This window comes from Micromys minutus (assembly GCF_963924665.1).
Source record: "Micromys minutus genome assembly, chromosome: 25".
In the NCBI taxonomy this organism is placed as follows: Eukaryota; Metazoa; Chordata; class Mammalia; order Rodentia; family Muridae; genus Micromys; species Micromys minutus.
Genome location: NC_137960.1, coordinates 40,885,915 through 40,905,410, shown reverse-complemented (window position 1 = coordinate 40,905,410; position 19,496 = coordinate 40,885,915). Strand labels below are relative to the sequence as shown.

Genomic DNA, 19,496 nt, shown 5'->3' with positions numbered 1-19,496 from the left:
TGGTGGGAAGAAAGAATTAGCGCCCACAAGTTGTCCTTTTATCTACACACACAGGTGCACACATACAAATAAACAATGTCTATTTAGCAAATCAGTATAAGAAAAAAAATTACTGATGCAAAATTGATAGGCTTTAGCAAAAAAGATTTTTTTTTAAAAAATAATTTGTGCTTTTGGACACGTGTATGCTAGTGTGTGTCTTGTCTGTCTCTCTGTTTCTTTGTGTTAGTATGTGAAAGTGTACACAGAGGCCAGAGAAGGCCATGAGATCCCATAGAGCTGAAGTTCCTGGTGTTGACAGGATACCTGGGATGTGAACTCTGATCCCCATGGCTGTCCAGCAAGCTCTTTGAACCACTGAGCCATCACTGTAGCCCCCAGAAAACCTTAATTCCTTTGGATGTTTGCTTTTTATTTGAGAGACATAACTTTATTTGTTATTGCATGTTACTGCACAGCCAAGTTTTAGAATTATATAACATATAAAGTCAGTCCACGATACTGTGTCGGCTGTTCATGGCCCTTTCTTCTCTCAGGACATTTTTTTCCTAATTGATTATTTTATTTATTTATATGTCAGATGTTGTCCCCTTTTCAGTCTCCCCTCCACCAACCTCCCATCCCATCCCCTCTCCCCTTTGCCTCTAACAGGTTACCCCACCCACCCACTTCCACCTCAGCCCTATGGCCAACCTGGGGCATCAAGCCTCCACAGGAACAAGCGCCTTCCCTCCCATCAATGCCAGATAAGGCAATCCTCTGCTACATATGTAGCAGGAGCCATGGACCCACCCATGTATACTCTATGGTTGGTGGTTTAGTCCCTGGGAGAGCTGAGAAGTCTGGCTAGTTGATAATGTTCTTCCAATGAAGTTGCAGTCCCCTTCAGCTTCAGGACATATATTGGATCGCCACCCAGTGGTCAAAACAGGAAATGAACCCTCTTTTGAACACTTTATGTTCCTCTGCTCTCAATACAGAAGGCTCCTGTTCCACTTGCTCTCACCTCCCTCTCTCTCACCCTGTCCAGCTCAGTTTTTATTTTGTTTGTTTTAAACCACAACCTTAGGAGCAGCAGTACATGTTAAATCTCAGGCCAGAAAGACAAAATATGAGTGTGAAGTTTCTAATAACGAAATTAGTCTTTACAGCTGATAAACAACATCAGCAAAGTGGCTGGATATAAAATTAACTCAAACAAATTAGTAGCCTTCCTCTACTCAAGGATAAACATGATGAGAAAAAATATTAGGGAAAAGACACCCTTCACAATAGTCACAAACAATATGGAATACCTTGGTGTGACCCTAACCAAGCAAGTGAAGGACCTGTATGACAGGAACTTCAAGACTCTGAAGAAGGAAATTGAAGAAGATCTCAGAAGATGGAAAGATCTTTCATACTCATGGATTGGCAGATTTAATATAGTAAAAATGGCCATCTTGCCGAAAGCAGTCTACAGATTCAGTGCAATCCCCATCAAAATTCCAACTCAATTCTTCATAGAGTTGGAAAGAGCAATTTTCAAATTCATCTGGAATAACAAAAAACCTAGATAACAAAATCTATTCTCAACAATAAAAGAACTTCTGTGGGAATCACCATCCCTGACCTCAAGCTATATTACAGATGAATCGTGATAAAAACTATATGGTATTGGTACAGAGACAGCAGGTAGATCAATAGAACAGAATTGGAGACCCAGAAATGAACCCACACACCTATGGTCACTTGATCTTTGACAGAGGAGCTAAAAACATTCAATGGAAAAAGGACAGCCTCTCCAACAAATGGTGCTGGTTCAACTGGTAGTCAGCATGCAGAAGAATGCAAATCGATCCTTTCTTATCTCCTTGTACGAAGCTCAAGTCCAAGTGGATCAAAGACCTCCACATAAAACCAGGTACACTGAAACTAATGGAAGAGAAAATGGGGGAGAGCTTAGAACACATGGGCACTGAGGAAGATTTCCTGAACAGAACACCAATGGCTTATGCTCTAAGATCAAGAATTGACGAATGGGACCTCATGAAATTGCAAAGCTTCTGTAAGGCTAAGGACACTGTCAAAAGGACAAAACAGCAACCAACAGACTGGGAAAGGGTCTTTACCAATCCTACATCTGATAGAGGGCTAATTATCCAGTATATATAAAGAATTCAAGAAGTTAGACTTCAGAGAATCAAATAATCCTATTAAAAATTTGGATATAGAGCAAAACAAAAGAATTCTCAACTGAGGAATATCGAATAACTGAGAAGCACCTAAAGAAATACTCAAGATCCCTAGTCATCAGGGAAATGCAAATCAAAACAACCCTGAGATTCCACCTCACACCAGTTAGAAAGGCTAAGATCAAAAACTCAGGTGACAGCAGATGCTGGAGAGGATGTGGAGAAAGAGGAACACTCTTCTACTGTTGGTGGGATTGTAAACTGGTGCAACCACTCTGGAAATCAGTCTGGAGGTTCCTCAGAAAACTGGACATAGTGCTACTTGAGGACCCAGCTATACCACTCCTGGGCGTACACCCAAAAGATGCTCCAACATATAACAAGGACACATGCTCCACATGTTTATAGCAGCCTTATTTATAATAGCCAGAAAGGAAAAGAACCCAGATGTTCTTCAACAGAGGAATGGATACAAAAATTGTTGTAAATTTACCCAATGGAATATTACTCAGCTATTAGAAATAATGACTTTATGAAAATTCCTAGGCAAACGGATGGAACTAGAAAATATCATCCTGAGTGAGGTAACCCAGTCACAAAAGAACACACATGGTATGCAATCACTGATAAGCGGATACTAGACCAAAAAGCTCTGAATACCCAAGAAACAATTCCTAGATCTTATGAAGCTCAAAAAGAAGGAAGGCTAGAATGTGGATGCCTCAGTCCTTCTTAGAATGGAGAACAAAACACTCATAGGAGGAAATACAGGGACAAATAGAGAAGGGATTGAAGAAAAGATCATCCAGAGACTGACTTGTAGATATTCTTGCAGCAGTTTATATTAATTTCACTTCCCCAAGAAGGGCTGCCTAGTCATGCACACAGGATTTCATCAAAACTTTCCCATTTTAATTAGTAAAATAAAGGTGAGAGCAAGTGATTGGGCAGGGTAAAGGAGGTGGAGGGGGTGTCAGAGGACAGGAGAGCACCAAGAAAGGAGCTCCAAGATGGACCTCGGGAAAGATGAATTAGATCCTGGTGGGCTTGATTGGAGTTAAGTAGCTATGAACATTTAATATGAACATTTAAGGATTTTATAGGTCTTATATCTTCTGGGAAGATTACATCCATTTGATGTAATCTTGTGTAGAGGGTTTGTGGATTGAAAATTTTAAATGTAAACCTGTATGAAAATCTATCAGGCCTTAGATTTGTGTTTGTGTTGGGATGTGGAGTAACGAAACACCCGGGACAGAGGCAGTAGGGCAGGCGGTGCAAAATTGCCAGAGAACATAAATTTGCTCCCTCTGTATAGAGATACACACCAGCAAGGTTCCTAGGCTGAATATACACTTCAGTTATAGAGTTCTTGCCTAACATATACGAGATCCCTGGTAAAATGAAATAAATAAAATCTTTCCCATAGCTTACAACTTTTCTCTTTGTATTTTTCTTACAAAAACTGCAATATATATAGTTTTTAGGAATGTGATGGATTTTAGGTTGCTTTAGTATTTTTGAATCTTCTTTATACATGCATAACTAATAATTTTCATAGTTTCAAGGAAATGTAATTTTAGCAAACATGTTATATGCATGTGCTAAAGATAGACATGGTAAAGTTAACCCGTGTTTCCCGAAAGCCCCGAGTACTTTTACATCTTCATGCCCCTGTAGAGCTTTTCTATGCATGTGCTTGCATTTTTACATGTATGAAGGACTACATCCAGTGGTTCCATTTATCAGTATATTATAGTGATTCTCCATATACAGATATACAAATACAGATCTGACTCTTTATTCTGAAAATGTTAAAAGTCGCTGACTGTTGTCATTCCATGACCTTTGGCTCTAACTCAGTTGCTAATCCCTGTCTAACATTCAGGTCCTTTATAGTTGTTTTTCCCTACAATTTCAAGTGAGCTTCTTTCTACTTATATTTTGATTAAATGAGTGACCTTATAGCATGACTTCTCAGAATTTCTTAGTTAAATGATATGTGCATTTTAAATTTTGATAGATATTCCTAAATTGTACTCTAAGTAGATTTGCCAAATTCTGTTCGTGTGACTAACGGAAGTCACGCACTTACATTCATTAGCCCTCGTGGATGTTAACTACAAATCCTTTCTAACTTATGTGATCTGAATAATTATGTGGAGACTATCAAGAGTCTTAGTTTCCAGTACCAGATGTGTGTATCCTCCGGTAGCATACACCATGCAGTCATGAATCCAGCTGTATGTATCTGGTAGCATACACCATGCAGTCATGAATCCAGCTGTGTGGATACGGTAACATACACCATGCAGTCATGAATCCAGCTGTGTGGATACAGTAGCATGCACCATGCAGTCATGAATCCAGCTGTATGTATCCGGTAGCATACACCATGTAGTCATGAACCCAGGCCAAATCTAGATGCTGACTTTTTAGTTATTTTTACTTTTCCTTATTTTTGAGACAAACTATTGCTGTTTCCCTGCTGGATTGAGCTTGTGAGTGGAAGCTCCCAAGTGTTAGGATGGCTGGCATGCTCTGCTGTGCCTATCTCTGTCTTGATTTTAAAAAGAGATTAAGAATTGCAATTGAGAAGTTTTTATTAGCAAAGCGTCAGTGTGAAAACAGTTTACCATAGGCTGCATGCCAGAGAGCATATGTATGCTGTCAGGTAAAATGGCTTGACATGCAGTTGATTTCATGACAGTTCTTTTAATTTTATTTCTTAAGGTAGAATTAAAACTTAAAAATTAGCTCATGTGCAAAAGGTGTAAATTTAGGTAAGCCTTATATAGTAGCAGGTTAGTGCATAAGAACTTTAAAAGACAGTTTCTGGTTTGAGTTTAAATTAAAGGCACAGCTCTAATGTATTAAGTGAACTGTGATAGGCTGGTCTGAATGTGGGTAAGCATTTGAAATAATTCGCTCAAAAACAAATTAAGATTCACTGCATATATTAAACAAACACTTTTAAGTATAGTCATTAAGAAGTAACAGCCCAAACATTTTTTGAAATAAAAACATGAGAGTAAATCTTATTTTGGAAGTAGAAATCATAATAAATTTATGAGCTAATTGTGACTTTTATTTTAATTTTAATTGTGTCTTTTATGTCCATGTTTTCTGTATTTTGCGTGTTTGTTTCCCCAGAGTCTTAGTGAAGAACCCTTTTTTGAACAGTCACGCTGCAAAGCACTTTAAGCATAATTTTTATTTTCTTTGGTAGATACAGAATCTTACCTTAATCAGTGTGGAGTTACATGCTCGAACTAGACGGGACTTACAGCCAGACCCTGAGTTTGACCCGATCTGTGCTTTGTTCTACTGCATTTCATCTGACACTCCACTCCCAGACACAGAGAAAACAGAGCTCACCGGTGTGATAGTGATCGATAAAGACAAGACAGTCAGCCATCAAGGTATTCATTTTTGTCAGTGATGTGGTTGCCCGCAGATTGGGGGTTGTGGGCGGAGATGGACAGACAGGCTCTCACATTGCTTAGGCTGGCCTTGTACTGGCTGTGTAGCTAAGGCTAGCTTTGAGCTTAGATCTTTTCTGCCTCTACTTCCCAAGTGCTAGGATAACAAGCTGCCAGCTACTGTGCATGGCTTGGAATGGTTCCTAACAAAATTTTCTTCTTGAAGAACCATAAGGAAGCAGGAAGACTCTTCTAATGTTGGCTGGGGTTGGGATAGGAAGCTATATGTAACGTTTTCCTCAATTTTTGATGCTGTAATTATCATAACCAGAGGTAGACTAGAAGTGGGATGGAGCACTTAACCTAGCATGTGTGAGCGCTCTGGGCTCTATCTTCAGCACCACAGGGGAGGAAAAACCAGAAACTCTGTGAACACTAAGATCTTAATAAAACTTTTAACTAACACACAACTCATAAAGGACTGATTATTCATAATAAATCCAAATAATCATGTATCATTCATTAGCTTTGGTAAACAATCTTCATTATCTACAGATATTTTGCTGCTAACACAGAATATTTGCTTTAGAACATTGTTAACTACTACAAATTAATAGTTTGTGAGTTATCATATTTTCTATTTATATTTCTTCCTAAGTAATTGTACTTTGGTTCAAAGGTTCTTCATTACCATAGAAGCATTTTAAGAAATGCAAGTATATCAAATTTTTTAAGTCTCCTGAGAAAGATTTAGTATAGAAGAAAGCCATTAAGAATCTGATGTTTAATCATGGCTAACACCAGCTAACAAGCCAGTCATTGAATTTTCATAAAATTTTCATAATAGTTGGGTTGGCAGTTTGAAATTAACCATGGTGGGATGACTTTTCATAATGGAAATAGGCAAGAAAGACCCATGTGAGGTTTGAGTTTTGTTTGTTTTTCCTTGAAGAAGTGTTTGTTAACCGTTTTGTAGCATGCTAGTGATTAAATAGTCTCTGCTAAGCAAAGCTTTATCATTAGGAAAATTAAACATATGAGCAGATTTTCCTTCCTGTGTGTGCACGTGATACGTTATTGCTCGGGAATTTTAAAATGAAGACTAAGGGAGTAACTGAAACCGGAAACTTGATTTTAGTTACATGTCACAATAGAAAAACCATTTAAGGAATTTTTAAGTAGCTGGACTATTATATAGTTTTACTTTAGGGGGATCGGTTTTTATATTTTCTAATTGAAAAGTAAAGTCTAATATTTTTACATAATATTATGTGATATAACAAATATTTTTATTTCCTTAGATATTAGATGTCAAACCCCGTTACTTCTCAGATCTGGAATTACAGGGTTAGAAGTGACCTACGCTGCTGATGAGAAGGCACTCTTTCAGGAAATTACGAATATAATAAAGAGGTACTGTCTTGTATTCTCTGAATTTTCCATCTGCCTTATTCAGTCACTTCCTGCTGATGCGGATGACATGAGACCCTTGGAAGTGTGTGACCATCCTTAGGAAGATTATTGTACTTGGCCTCCTGTCCTCAGTCCCATTCCATCAAATAAGGGACAGGAAAAGCAATAGTGTTATTACAATTAAGGGAATAAAGAAAAATATGTGCTTCTAGCTTCTCAATTGGACTTTAAGATGATTTTTTATGGTTCTGAAGTAATGGGGATTGGTACAAAAGTTCAGTTGTGTTATTCACTTAGACAAGTTTCTCTGCCTTGTGAGCTAGCCACCATTTTAGTTTCTTTTTTTTTTTTACTTTAATAATTAATCTTTTTCAACAGTACATCTAGTATGTATTTTTGTCTTAAGCACTTACCCCTATAATCTTCATTTTCTGCATCTGGAAAATTAATAACTTATATAAGATGCCAGTGCACAAAATACGAGCCCAGTGTCTGGCACAGTCAGTACTTCACTGGCTGTTGGATAAGAATCACATGTGCTACATATAAACATGAGAAAGCTACACCAGACATGATGGCTTGCTCCTATAATCCCAGCACTCAGTAGGCTGAGACAGGAGGATTGAAAGTTTGGAACTATCCTGGGCTACATAGTAAGATTCTTGTTCAAAATTAATAAGGGGCTGAAAATGTAGATGAGGGGTAGAGTAATTATCCAGCTTGTATACAGCTAGTAATGATAGTAAGTTACATATACAAGCAAATAGTACAAATGAAACCCATAGATCAAAAACCATCAACGATAGTTTTGGGGTTTTTTATGGAGCAACTGTAAGTTTTACTCTCAAAACATAACTATAATTAATTGCTCTCTTCCCTGCAGTTTTCTCCTTGAAGTTAAGTAAGCCTATTTTCTCCTGTACTGTAACAAAAACATTTTCATGATAGTCACCACATGGAGGCCTATGAGGAGCCAGAGAGTTGAATCCTGATGCAGCTTGTCACTGGGCTTTAGCAGAGCAGCCCTGCAGTGGCGAGGAGGCCTTCGCCTCGGTCCTCAGGCTGTTCCTGCGTTCGTCCCGCTCTCCGTGGTCTGTCTACTGTTGACCTGAACTGTCCTCTCTTTCAGAGGACAGACCTGTCATTTCTTAGGCATTACTTTGAGTGAGAACCCAGTCAACAGCAAAATCACAAGGAAAGTGTTTGAATCTTTTTTGTCCTCAGCACTAGCACTGTGGAAAGGCTGTATGTATAGGTTAAGAAGTGAGAATGTCAGTTCTGTGACCTGGAAGATCTTTGTCCTGGCATCATGCCCACGTCATATCTGCAGTCAGGCCTTCAGGACAATAGCAATTGCTCGTCTCTCGCCCCAGATCCCATCAAACTCTGCCAAGAAACCTGAAACAAACAGTCAAATGAAGCTCACTTCAGGAAATAAACTAGCTCCTCTGGCCACCTGTTCTAAGTCATTGTATAGTAATTGTTCCACTCACGTCTCTTCCCGGGATAGAAGGGCCACCGTGAGAAAAATGGTCCTCGTGGGCACAGTTCCAAATGTAATGTGTGCTCTGATGTTTTCCTTCTCTAGGTATGACCCTGACATCCTGCTGGGCTATGAGATCCAGATGCACTCGTGGGGCTACCTCTTGCAGAGGGCGGCCGCTCTGAGTGTGGATTTATGTCAGATGATCTCTCGAGTGCCTGGTATGTAGAACTGTGAATGCAGTGTCACAGTCGGGGTAAAGAAACAGTTAGAGGGAGGATATGCTGTGCTTCCAGCTCAGTCTCTACGAACTGGTGCTAAGTTCTAGATGTCGCCCCACAGGGAAGGACTGGAGCTCGAGAGAAAAGTCTGCACTCAACTGCTGCACGCACTCTCAGACACTGGGTCTTTCCACGTCCAGTCAGGTTTCCATACAGAAACCTTCTTATAGGAAATCATACCATCTACTCCAGCTTGAGAGCACTTCCCCTGTCCGGTGTCCTAGAACTATTTCATGTTTTCACAGTCCTCATGATTGCTGTGAAGCTGCCTTGACTTTATAACCACACTCTACTGCTTTGTCTTGTTTTCTATCTTTGCTCACTAAATTGTTAGGAAAGGACAAGAAGGGCCTAAAAGCACTAATAGTTAAAAATTAAAGGTTAAGTAATTGCTTCTTGATTTTTACTTGAGTGCAAGTCAAAAAACATAGTATGAATTTTGAGGGCAGGTCCGAAAAGCTTGTTCCTGAGTTTACTGAGGAGTAATGATGTTTATACCAGAATTACTTATAATTTGTGAATGATATTTTGTTTCCTCTACAACTATAACATTTTTATTATCCATATTTCATTTTGCTTTTTATTTACTTTCAGGTTTTTTCTTTTTAAAGTTTATTTTATTTTTAATTTTCAAATTTTAATTCAAATCTAATTATATTGTACCCCTTCTCTTTCCTTACTCTAGACTGTCCTTTGTCACTTATAGACCTCCACTTACTCCCTCTCAAACTGTTGGTGATTATTGTATATCACACACACACACATATAAAACATGCTGAGTTACTTTGCTGTTCCTCATATGTATATGATTGTAAGACTGACCCCTTGGTGTTAGATAACTAACTGGCACTTTTGTCCCTGAGAGAGGCTAGTTCTCCCTCTCCGGGCAGTAATTAGTTGTCTGTATAACTACAAAATTTTTAAAATTTGTTTTGGCTCCCACCGCTTTTGGGAAACTTTTCCAAGTATTTAGGAGATGCAGCCCTCAGGTACACGTGTTAATTATGTGGGTCATAAGAGAACGATCAAAAGGATGATTGAAAATATCCTAGACTCGGGCTATACTATCTGAAATACATGAGGTTTTGAATTTGCTGCCAGCACCACAGAGAAGAAAGGAGGGGGGGTGTGAGAGGAGGAAGAAGGAGCACTTGCACCCTTTCAGAGTCATTGCTGAGACTTGTTAAGCAACAGAGTACAACAGGAAGGGTATGTGTTTAGTGAGGTAGCACACAGGAGTGTAGTGTTCAGATTCTGAGGAAAAGGCTCCCTGGGTTCAAATTCTGACTAGGCCTAGCTACCTGTGTAATGTTAAGCAAATTACGTAATAGATCTATTGCACACAAAACATTCATTTATAAAGTGAAGGAGGTACTGATAAAACTTTCAGGTGATTGCAGTTGTGCCAGAAAACACTGAACACTGTGAATGTTGTTGCTAATATAGTATTTGAACATTATCTCCTTAGCCTAAAGAAGGAAACGAAGTGTGTGGGTGAGTGTATGTGGCCTTCAGGGTGAAGAGATCCTTCTTTACAATACTACTTACCATGTGAACCTGGACAAGATGTAATGCTTCTAAGTAGAATTTTATAATACAATGAAACGTACAGTGGGTGTCTAAAGTAAAGGAAACAATGTCGGTAAAGTTCCTACCACATGATAAGATACAATGAACACATATACATACACACACACACACACACACATATTAAATATTTTAGTCAACAACATTCACTAAATCTATTGTTATTTTTATTCTCAGAAAATCATCACCCAGGAGACTAGACTCAGTTCTCTGCTGTAAGGAGCTCTCATAGTTCTCCATAAACTATTAAGAGAATTTTTTGAGTATTCAAATTCACTTGGGGCTGGGAAGATGGTTCTGTGAGGGCTTCTGTACAAGCATGGGGACCTCAGGTGCATAGCTAGATGTGGTGGGCACCTGTTATCCCAGCCCTGGGAGTTGAGGCAGGAGAACCACTGGGGCTTACTAACAGGCTAGCCTCCATAAGTCAGTGGGCACTGCTGAGTAGACAACGAGGACACACATGCAGGCACACACCCCACCTCGTTCCCGTGTGCACTTGTGCAGGCACACCCCCAACAAGCTCTCTGGCTTAGGGGTTGGTTTGTTTTTCAAAAAATAACTAGTTTTTCAACAGACTTCGTTTTTAAGGCAGATCTTACTGCAACTTAGGTTGACCTTGAACTTGTAATATTCTTTCTTCTCTGCCTTCTTCGTACAAGGGTTACAGTGGTTACAGCTAGCAGCAATGGACATTTTTCATGCTAAACAAACAGAAACAAATAAAAATGCTGTAGCATTAGGTGATATAAAAGTAGCAGCAGAAATTAAAGAAGGAAGGTTATTGATTAAATGAACGCAGCATGGGACATCTTGTGTGGCATTCAGTACAGGGTGTTACAGGAGTTGGAGATCATGGTGTGAGGAGCCTCTGGCGGGAAGGGCGATCAGATGGCAAATTTTAAGGAGTTTGGTTTCTAGTTTTAGGTTTTCTCAGCTACCAGTGTTATTAGGCTTTGCTGGATGGAATAAAAGTTGCTGCAGGTAAATAAATAGAATGAAGGTGTTGCATTTATTGAACAGTGGCTGATGTATTTCAGCTCTAATTAAAAATCAAGAATTTGTATGGACAGCAGTACCCCTGGACACTTGAAGAACTTTATGATTTATCCAGAATTAAAACGTTGATTTTTCAGTTTGCCACCAATAGAACTGACTTAGTGCTGGGACCCACCCACTGCCTTCCATTTCAATCACACCACATTTACCAGCATCTCCTGTTGGTCCTGTGCACTGGGGATGGACAGCAGCCATTCCTCTAGTTCTGGCCATCCTGACGTGCAGTTAAGAGCCCTATCCATTTTTAATGATAAGATTAGTTCATGGTAGTACTCACTGATTTCAAGACAAGTTTTTTTTTTTTCTATACAGTCCAAGTTCAGCCATGACTTTGGCAGACACAGGCAGTCCTCAGAAAGATAACTAGTCTATTTTAAAAGTAAATGGGAAACTCCTTTGCCTAGCTATGCACTACCACCTAAAAATGGGATTGACCAGAAGCTCTCTGAGCGCCTTTTGAATATTACATCTTTACTGAGGTGGTCTTCAAATGTACCAAATCCTATTTATATTGCTTGGGCATCTGAAATTAGAATTACTTCATGTCTGTATAGTGTGTAACAGTTTACATCAGCCTTGTTATTACAGAGATTTAAAATGAAAGACTGATCATTCTAGAGCACCACACACTTACTGCACAGATGGTAGAGAAATTGATTAGCACTACATCTTCAAGTAGCCTTGAATGTACCCTTGAGGGGAAATGAGGCTGCCCTCCCCTTCCATGCAGTGACTCACACACATCTGCAGTGATTTGATGCTGTCCTTTATCTTCAAACGAATGAGAAAAATGCCACTTGGATTTGTCCTGCTGACGACAAAAATGCCTGTGAAGTCTATATTAGATGGCCTTTCACAGAAAGTCTCAAGTTGCTGATTTTGATGTAGAAGTGACCGGTGTCCTGTGAAACTGAAGGAAATTTGGTCCTGTCCACAAGATATGCGGGGTCAAAGATGGAGGAGAGATTGAGAAAACGACCAGCTAGTTATTGGCCAATCTTAAAGCCCACCCCTTGGGAAAGAGCCAGCCCTTGACACTAACTATTAAAGCTACTCTGCTGTGCTTGTAGAGAGGAACCTAGCATGAGTGTCTTCTGAGAGGCTTCATCTAGCATCTGATGGGAAAAGAGATGCAGAGACCACAGCCAGACATTAGGGAGAGCTCCGGGAATCTCATAGAAGAGTTTGGGGAAGGATTTGAGGGAGCTGGAGGGGCCAAGGACACCACAAGAAGACCTACAGAGTCAACTAACCTGGGCTCATGGGAGCTCACAGAGAATGAACCACTGACCAAAGAGCATGCAAGGGCTTGACCCAGGCCTTCTTCACATGTGGAGCAGATGTGCAGCTTGGCCTTGGTCCCCCAACAATTGGAGCTGGGGCTATCTCTGACTCTTGCCTGCCTTTGGATCCCTTTCCCCTAGGTGGGCTGCTTTGTCTGCTCTCAGTGGGAGAACATGCCCTTAGTCCTGCTGGGACTTGATATGCCAGGGTGGATTGGTCCCAGTGGGAGGGGGCTATCTCCCCTTCTTTTAGGAGAAAGGGGGTGTGGAGGGAGAGAAAATGGAAGGAGATGAGGGAGGGGAGCTGTGATCAGGATATAGAATGAAGAGAAGGAAGGAAAGGAGGAAGGGAAGGAAGGAAGCCATGAGAGTATCCACCCAGCCCTGTGTCTATCCCAGTGATGTAAGCAGAAAGGCAGATGTTATTGAGTTAACAATGGAATGTTCTTATGATGAAAAGGAAGAGCCTCTTATCCGAGGGAAATACATCTTTCTATGAGAAACACAAAGTAGGGATGCCCAGTGGTGGCTGTGAGTCCACCTTCAATAACAGGCTGCTCAGAGCCATTCTGTCACAGCCAGTGCCACCAGAACACAGTCAGATTAACAGTGCAGCTTGGAGTGTCTGATACAGCGCAACAACGCATACAAAATACAATTTGTTTGTAGGGAATGCAAAAGAACCTTATTTCAAGAAAAGAGTGACTGCTTTATTATCACTAATGGCCTGCTGTCAGGTACAGATACTGTGCGAAAGTTCTTTCATCAAAATCTCATGGCTCAGGCAGGGGAAATGTATGGTTATCAGTGGTCAGTCCATGTAACTTAGTGAAGCATTTAGGATTCAAAAATTACGACTTCATCAGTGTTAATTAAAAACACAGATTGTACCTTAGGGGTTCTTATCAGTACCTAGTTAAAAATATAGAGCATTTCCAACTATGGAATAGTTTTCGAAGCTTATAAAACAAGTCAGTAAAATTTTAATTACTATTGATGAAACTTTTATATGCAAAAAATATACTTAAAAGGGAAAAATATAATTTTGAAGATACTTTACTTTTTTACTAGTAGGAATTACATTCAAAATATATTTTCAAACTTCATTGAAATGTTTTCATTGAGAAATATTCAAACTAAAACCCTTTTGGATTTTGTATAGACAAAATAAATATACATGGTCATCTCTCAGTATCTTGGGTTCTATGTCTGTGGAGTCATCTAAGTATGGATCAAAATGCACATGCACCACGCTGCTACGCACATGCTACTCGGTGTTGTAAACAACATGATGATGTTCATAGGCAAACACAAAGGCATTTTATTTAAGGAATTGTTTCCCATTCTTTGTTATCTATAGGATATCCAGGAACCATCCTCTACAGCTTCCAAGGGACAAGTGTACCGCTGTATAGAAAGAGGAGGAGAACGCCATGTGTCTTTATATTTGCTTTATAAAGTTTTTATATGATTTTAAAAAGACTGGTGTTTTTAGTTAAAATAAAATAATATTCCCTTATTCTAATATGAAATGCTGAATCGAATTTTACCTTTAGTCTTAATTCTTAGTTCTTTATATTGTTCTTTTCTTTGGCATCATTTACCAAACGCTTGCTTTCTGTGAGTCTTGATGCAGTTTACATTCTCTTTCTATAGATGACAAAGTGGAAAACAGATTTGCGGCAGAAAGAGACGACTATGGATCGGATACAATGAGCGAAATAAATATTGTTGGAAGAATTACACTGAACCTTTGGAGAATCATGAGAAATGAGGTAAGGTATTTTCTCTAAAATGCTTGGAAGTAAGAATAGGCCAATATAACAGTGTACTCACTACAAAGTATTAGGAATAAATTCCCTGTGTTTTGTGATTTATTATTGTATGTAAATATAGTTACAGAAATATGAAATGGCAGAATGAAAAACAGTTAGACCTTTATTATTTTTCTGCTTATGTCTACCTTGGCTAGGAAAATGAGTATCACCATACACACCTGTGCTTCTCAGAAGCTGGGAAGTAAGACAGGAAGATCGAGACTCTGGCTAGTCTGGGCTGTATAGTAAGACCCTAAAAATGATAACGTCTACAGTGTGATGAAATAGGGTGTTTGTGTTCAGTGCTGTGTAATTTCATCATTGGAAAATCTAATCTAGACTTAGGAAACTCGCATAATAAATAAATTTTAATACTGGGCCAAACTGGAGAGAACATATTTAGAAATAGTTAATACCAGCAACCAGTTGGATGGGCTTTTGTATTAAATGATTTAAACAAACTCTCCCATTAATTTGCAATCCTTTATAAAAATAGTTACTTCACACACAATAAAAATATACTTCTAGGGTTTACTTGATGATATTTACATCTTTGAAGTCTGTTTTCTCTCGGTGAAATATAAGTTTCCTACTATAAGTTGGTGTTTTCAGATTCTGAACTTCTGGGTGATAACAGCTAAAACGTTTATGTGGTAATTCATTCTCCAGTGGCACCTCCTATTGGACCTACTTTTTCATTTTAAACTTTGTACTTTCTCCTTGTGATTCACTGATTGTTGTGGCTGTCTTGAATTTATGTTCTGACTGACTTTGCAAGCACGCTGGAGCACTGTCACATGCTAATCATACCAGATAAATAAAATTTAGGTAACCTCAGGTTTTTCCCGTTTTCTCTTTGTGACATAAGTCAGGAGTTATGCTCACATTTAATCTAATTTGAAACAGCACATTAATGAGTCTGCTTGAGGACAGTGTTATGTCGTGCGCAGTTGTGTGCTGTGAGGATTTGCCTATGCACATGTCTGTGGGTATTGTTTCTCAGGAGCCATCCACCTTGTGTCTTGAACAAGGTTTCTCACTCATCTGGATCTTCTCCTCTCCAGTACTCAGACTACAAGCTCACTCGTGATCTTTTTTGCATGAATTCTGTAACTCATGTAAAGATTACTCTCACCTTTTAAAAGTTTAATTACTGGCAGTTTGACAGTGTCCATAAAATTCTGAATGATAGTCTTGTCCTGTATCTGGAGCCATTCTATAATATCAACACTTTGGACCAGAGCTGGTCTTGAGTATTTATTTACTTCATACTAGAGACATTCAAATTATGTTTTCTGGATTTGAATAGTTCTAAGGGTTCCTTTTAAATCTTTGTATCTTTCATTTGTTTTTCTCATAATGCTTGGCAATTTGTAACTCATGTGATTCTTCTAAACATAAAATATCTGCTGCTCCAGTGGACCTTAAGTCCTTAAATGATTAACTCTGACTCCTAGATAATAATTTTTATTAGATATATATTAGCTGCTCAAAGGAATGCTGTTAACCATGAAAACTGAAGATATCTACAGACCTCTAAATTATCCACTTTCAAATTTTGGCAATACAGAGAACAGAGTGTTAGATTTAACCATTGAAATTTTTTCAGTTTTCTTTAAGAACTTGATCATATGTTGACATTCTCATTTTCTAGTCTTATGTCCCCTTGTGGTCCCTTCTGCTATTTTCGTCTCTTTGCTCACGGTCCGAATTCTGAGAAAGCCATTTAGATTAATTGCACACCGCTAACTGCATCTGTGATGTGTGTTCTACTGACTGCTTAAACATGACCTTATTCTGCTGTTACCTGTGTCTGGGATGTCCTTCCTTAATTACACTTGTTGGATCTTTACCTCAACTACATTGCCTTTCCTTCCTTTTCCAGCCACTGTAAGAACGGCAGGAAGGAGAGAGTATGAGTTTGTACTTAATGCTGAAGAGGGACATTGTTCTGCAGATGACAGAAATTTTAAATAAAAAATGTGATTTGAGATCACTGTAATGCGATGAGACTGAAATTAAATCCCTGTTTTATACTTTCTGGGTTGTAAATTTGGGAAATTTTTGTGTCCTGTAAGCTATGCATATTTTTAATTGATTACAATTCACTTGTAACAGATAATCTTTGTGATTAGCTTTCATATCGTCCATGAGAAAGAAGCTCTAAGTAGTGTTAGGACTTTTTAAAACCAAATGAGCCGGGTTGACTGAAAAAAAGGCAGCAAATGTTCTACATAAAGATAAGAATAGTTATAATTTTGCTTTTCACTGTTTTTTAGGTTGCTCTGACTAACTACACCTTTGAAAATGTGAGCTTTCATGTCCTCCACCAGCGTTTCCCCCTTTTTACCTTCCGAGTCTTGTCAGACTGGTTTGATAACAAGACAGATCTCTACAGGTAATGCTCCACCACTCTCAAGAGGATATGGTATCTTTTTTTTTCACATCAGCATTATTAGGAGCTGGATACAGCTTCACAGTTATAAGCACTGGCTATTCTTCCAGAGGACCAGGGTTTGATTTTCCAGCAACTATGTGGCTCCTCACAACTGTCCGTGACTCCAGATTTTCTGCCTCTCTAGAGGCAAGCAGTGCTGCCCTGCTTCTTCCTTGGCAGCTGAGCTCCTCTGCTCAGGTTCGAGGATGGGAAGTGTCCTGTCCCAATGCTAAAATAAAGTCCATGTTCAGAGAGGTACACACCAGACTCTAGGTGTTTCCTCCAGAAACACCTCTAACTTGACAGGACTTAAACTCTAGGAGAAGAAAGAAAGGCAGGTGTCTGGTACTTAAAAAGTAGTGAATTTTGGCTTATTAAAATACAAGGGTAAACGTTGGTAAAGATGCAAAAGCTGCAGCTTTTAAAAACGTGTGTGATTAAAAAACAATTTTATTGAAAAGAGGTTTTTAAAACAGACTATTCTGGTGGTGGTTTTCCTCTCTCCGTCTCCTCTCAGAGCCTCCCTACCCCCGCTTCCCTAGATCCACTCATTTTCTCTCGTGGACTCTACTCATCTTCCAGTCTCTCTGGAGGGACCTCAGGGAAGCGACATAGAGCTACAGTAAGGGCCAAGCGGTGCTGGCGCACACCTTTGATGCCAGCACATGTGAAGCAGAGGCAGGAGGATATCTAAGCTCACGGCCAGCCTGGCCTACAGAGTTATTTCCAGGACAGCCAGCACTACACAGAGAAACCCTGTCTTGAAAAACAGAACAAAACAAACAACCCCTAGACTAGATTTTACTATCAAATCTTTACAGAGAAGTTAGGCTATAGCTCAGTGACAGTTGAAGGAAAGAGTAATACATGAACGCATAGATAACGTTTATCTTCAACTTAACACTAAAAACACCCTTTGATTTTTAGGGTGGTATAGTGTTGTAAACACTAGTGTTGCCACCTCTAGTTAGGTAGTATCCAGGATAAAAAGCCTTTTTCTGCCAAATGAAATAGAAAAATGAGCCTGGGTTACCAAAAATCAAGGAAAATGTTGAAACTAATTACCTTATAATTCCTTATCATAAGTACTACTTTAAATTTTATGAATTATTACTGCATTTTGTTCCTTGACCTCTGACATTTAACCTTGTAATATATTTATTTAAAGGTTCATGTTGTACTTTTCCCCTAAGTGACCACACTTTACCAGTATTTATGCATGCATTCTTTTTTGACAGGTGGAAAATGGTTGATCATTATATTAGCCGTGTCCGTGGAAATCTCCAGATGTTAGAACAGCTGGACCTAATTGGAAAAACCAGTGAAATGGCTAGACTTTTTGGCATTCAGTTTTTACATGTATTAACAAGAGGTTCACAGGTAGAAATTTTTCTTGTATACTTTAAAGCTCTACATAAGTAAGATACTTGGTTTTGACCTGTTTGAAATGATTAGATTTTTAAAACTTTGTTTCTATTATCAGTACTTCAGTGATTGAATCTTGTAGCATCATTGGAATCACCCCTTAGCAGAAAAACCAAGAAAGAAGATCACCCCGTGTTTTACATACTTTTAAGTTTGGCATCTTTTAAGCCCTAATAGATAATTTTAACATAAAAATAAATATCTGATCATCAATTTTAGTGACACCTTGAAATTTGACTAAACAATACTTACAGATGTAGAAACCATGCATACGTATGTATGTGCGTACATGCATGCATGCATGCATGCATACATACATACATACATACATACATACATACATACATACATACATAAACATATTCCCCTCATTATGGGACCTGAATCTCATTTCTATAGCAACTCTGTTCTTGTTTTGGAGTTCCAGTCACTGTATATTTTTATTTGAACAGCATTCTTTTCTCTTTGCAGTACCGTGTGGAGTCAATGATGTTGCGTATTGCTAAACCAATGAACTACATTCCTGTGACACCCAGTATTCAACAGAGATCCCAAATGAGAGCTCCACAATGTGTTCCCCTCATTATGGAACCTGAATCTCGTTTCTATAGCAACTCTGTTCTTGTTTTGGATTTTCAGTCACTATATCCTTCAATTGTGATTGCATATAACTACTGTTTTTCCACTTGCCTTGGCCATGTAGAGAATTTGGGAAAGTAAGATTTCTCTCTTATATTTAGTCATGTTATTGTTAATTTATATGCATTAAGATTATAGACTTTCTTTACTGTCCTCAAGAATAAGGTGAATTGGTTATAACACAGCTAACCCATTTGCTGCCGTTGTCTTACTGGTGGGCTTCAGTTGTGATGTGATTAATTTAGTTTTGTGATGGATGGCTCATGGGAAGAGGATCATGCGTAGAGAGAGATGAACCCGGCATCTTTTTGTTTTATTCATGAGTATCAGTAGTCTTCTTTAGAATGAGAATTATTTTTATTAAATCAGCTTCTATTTCAATATTTTGAAACTAATGATTCCAGTTGTCAGTTCTTGCCTTAAAAACATGCTGTGATTTTTTTCAAAAGATCGAATTAAGTATTACATTTTATTAG

At 38.8% G+C, this 19,496-nt stretch overlaps 1 protein-coding gene across 3 annotated transcripts in view; it reads left to right on the top strand.

Moving 5' to 3' along the window:
- Window positions 1–19,496, top strand: part of REV3L (REV3 like, DNA directed polymerase zeta catalytic subunit) — a 152,483-nt gene that overhangs the window by 104,587 nt on the left and 28,400 nt on the right. For all 3 annotated transcript variants that reach the window (XM_080938254.1, XM_080938255.1, XM_080938256.1), the window contains exons 17-23: window positions 5,404–5,596; window positions 6,898–7,009; window positions 8,598–8,713; window positions 14,359–14,477; window positions 16,799–16,917; window positions 18,195–18,336; window positions 18,853–19,097. In XM_080938254.1, the coding sequence (XP_080794380.1) occupies window positions 5,404–5,596; window positions 6,898–7,009; window positions 8,598–8,713; window positions 14,359–14,477; window positions 16,799–16,917; window positions 18,195–18,336; window positions 18,853–19,097 (1,046 nt within the window). The remainder of the gene's footprint in view (window positions 1–5,403; window positions 5,597–6,897; window positions 7,010–8,597; window positions 8,714–14,358; window positions 14,478–16,798; window positions 16,918–18,194; window positions 18,337–18,852; window positions 19,098–19,496) is intronic.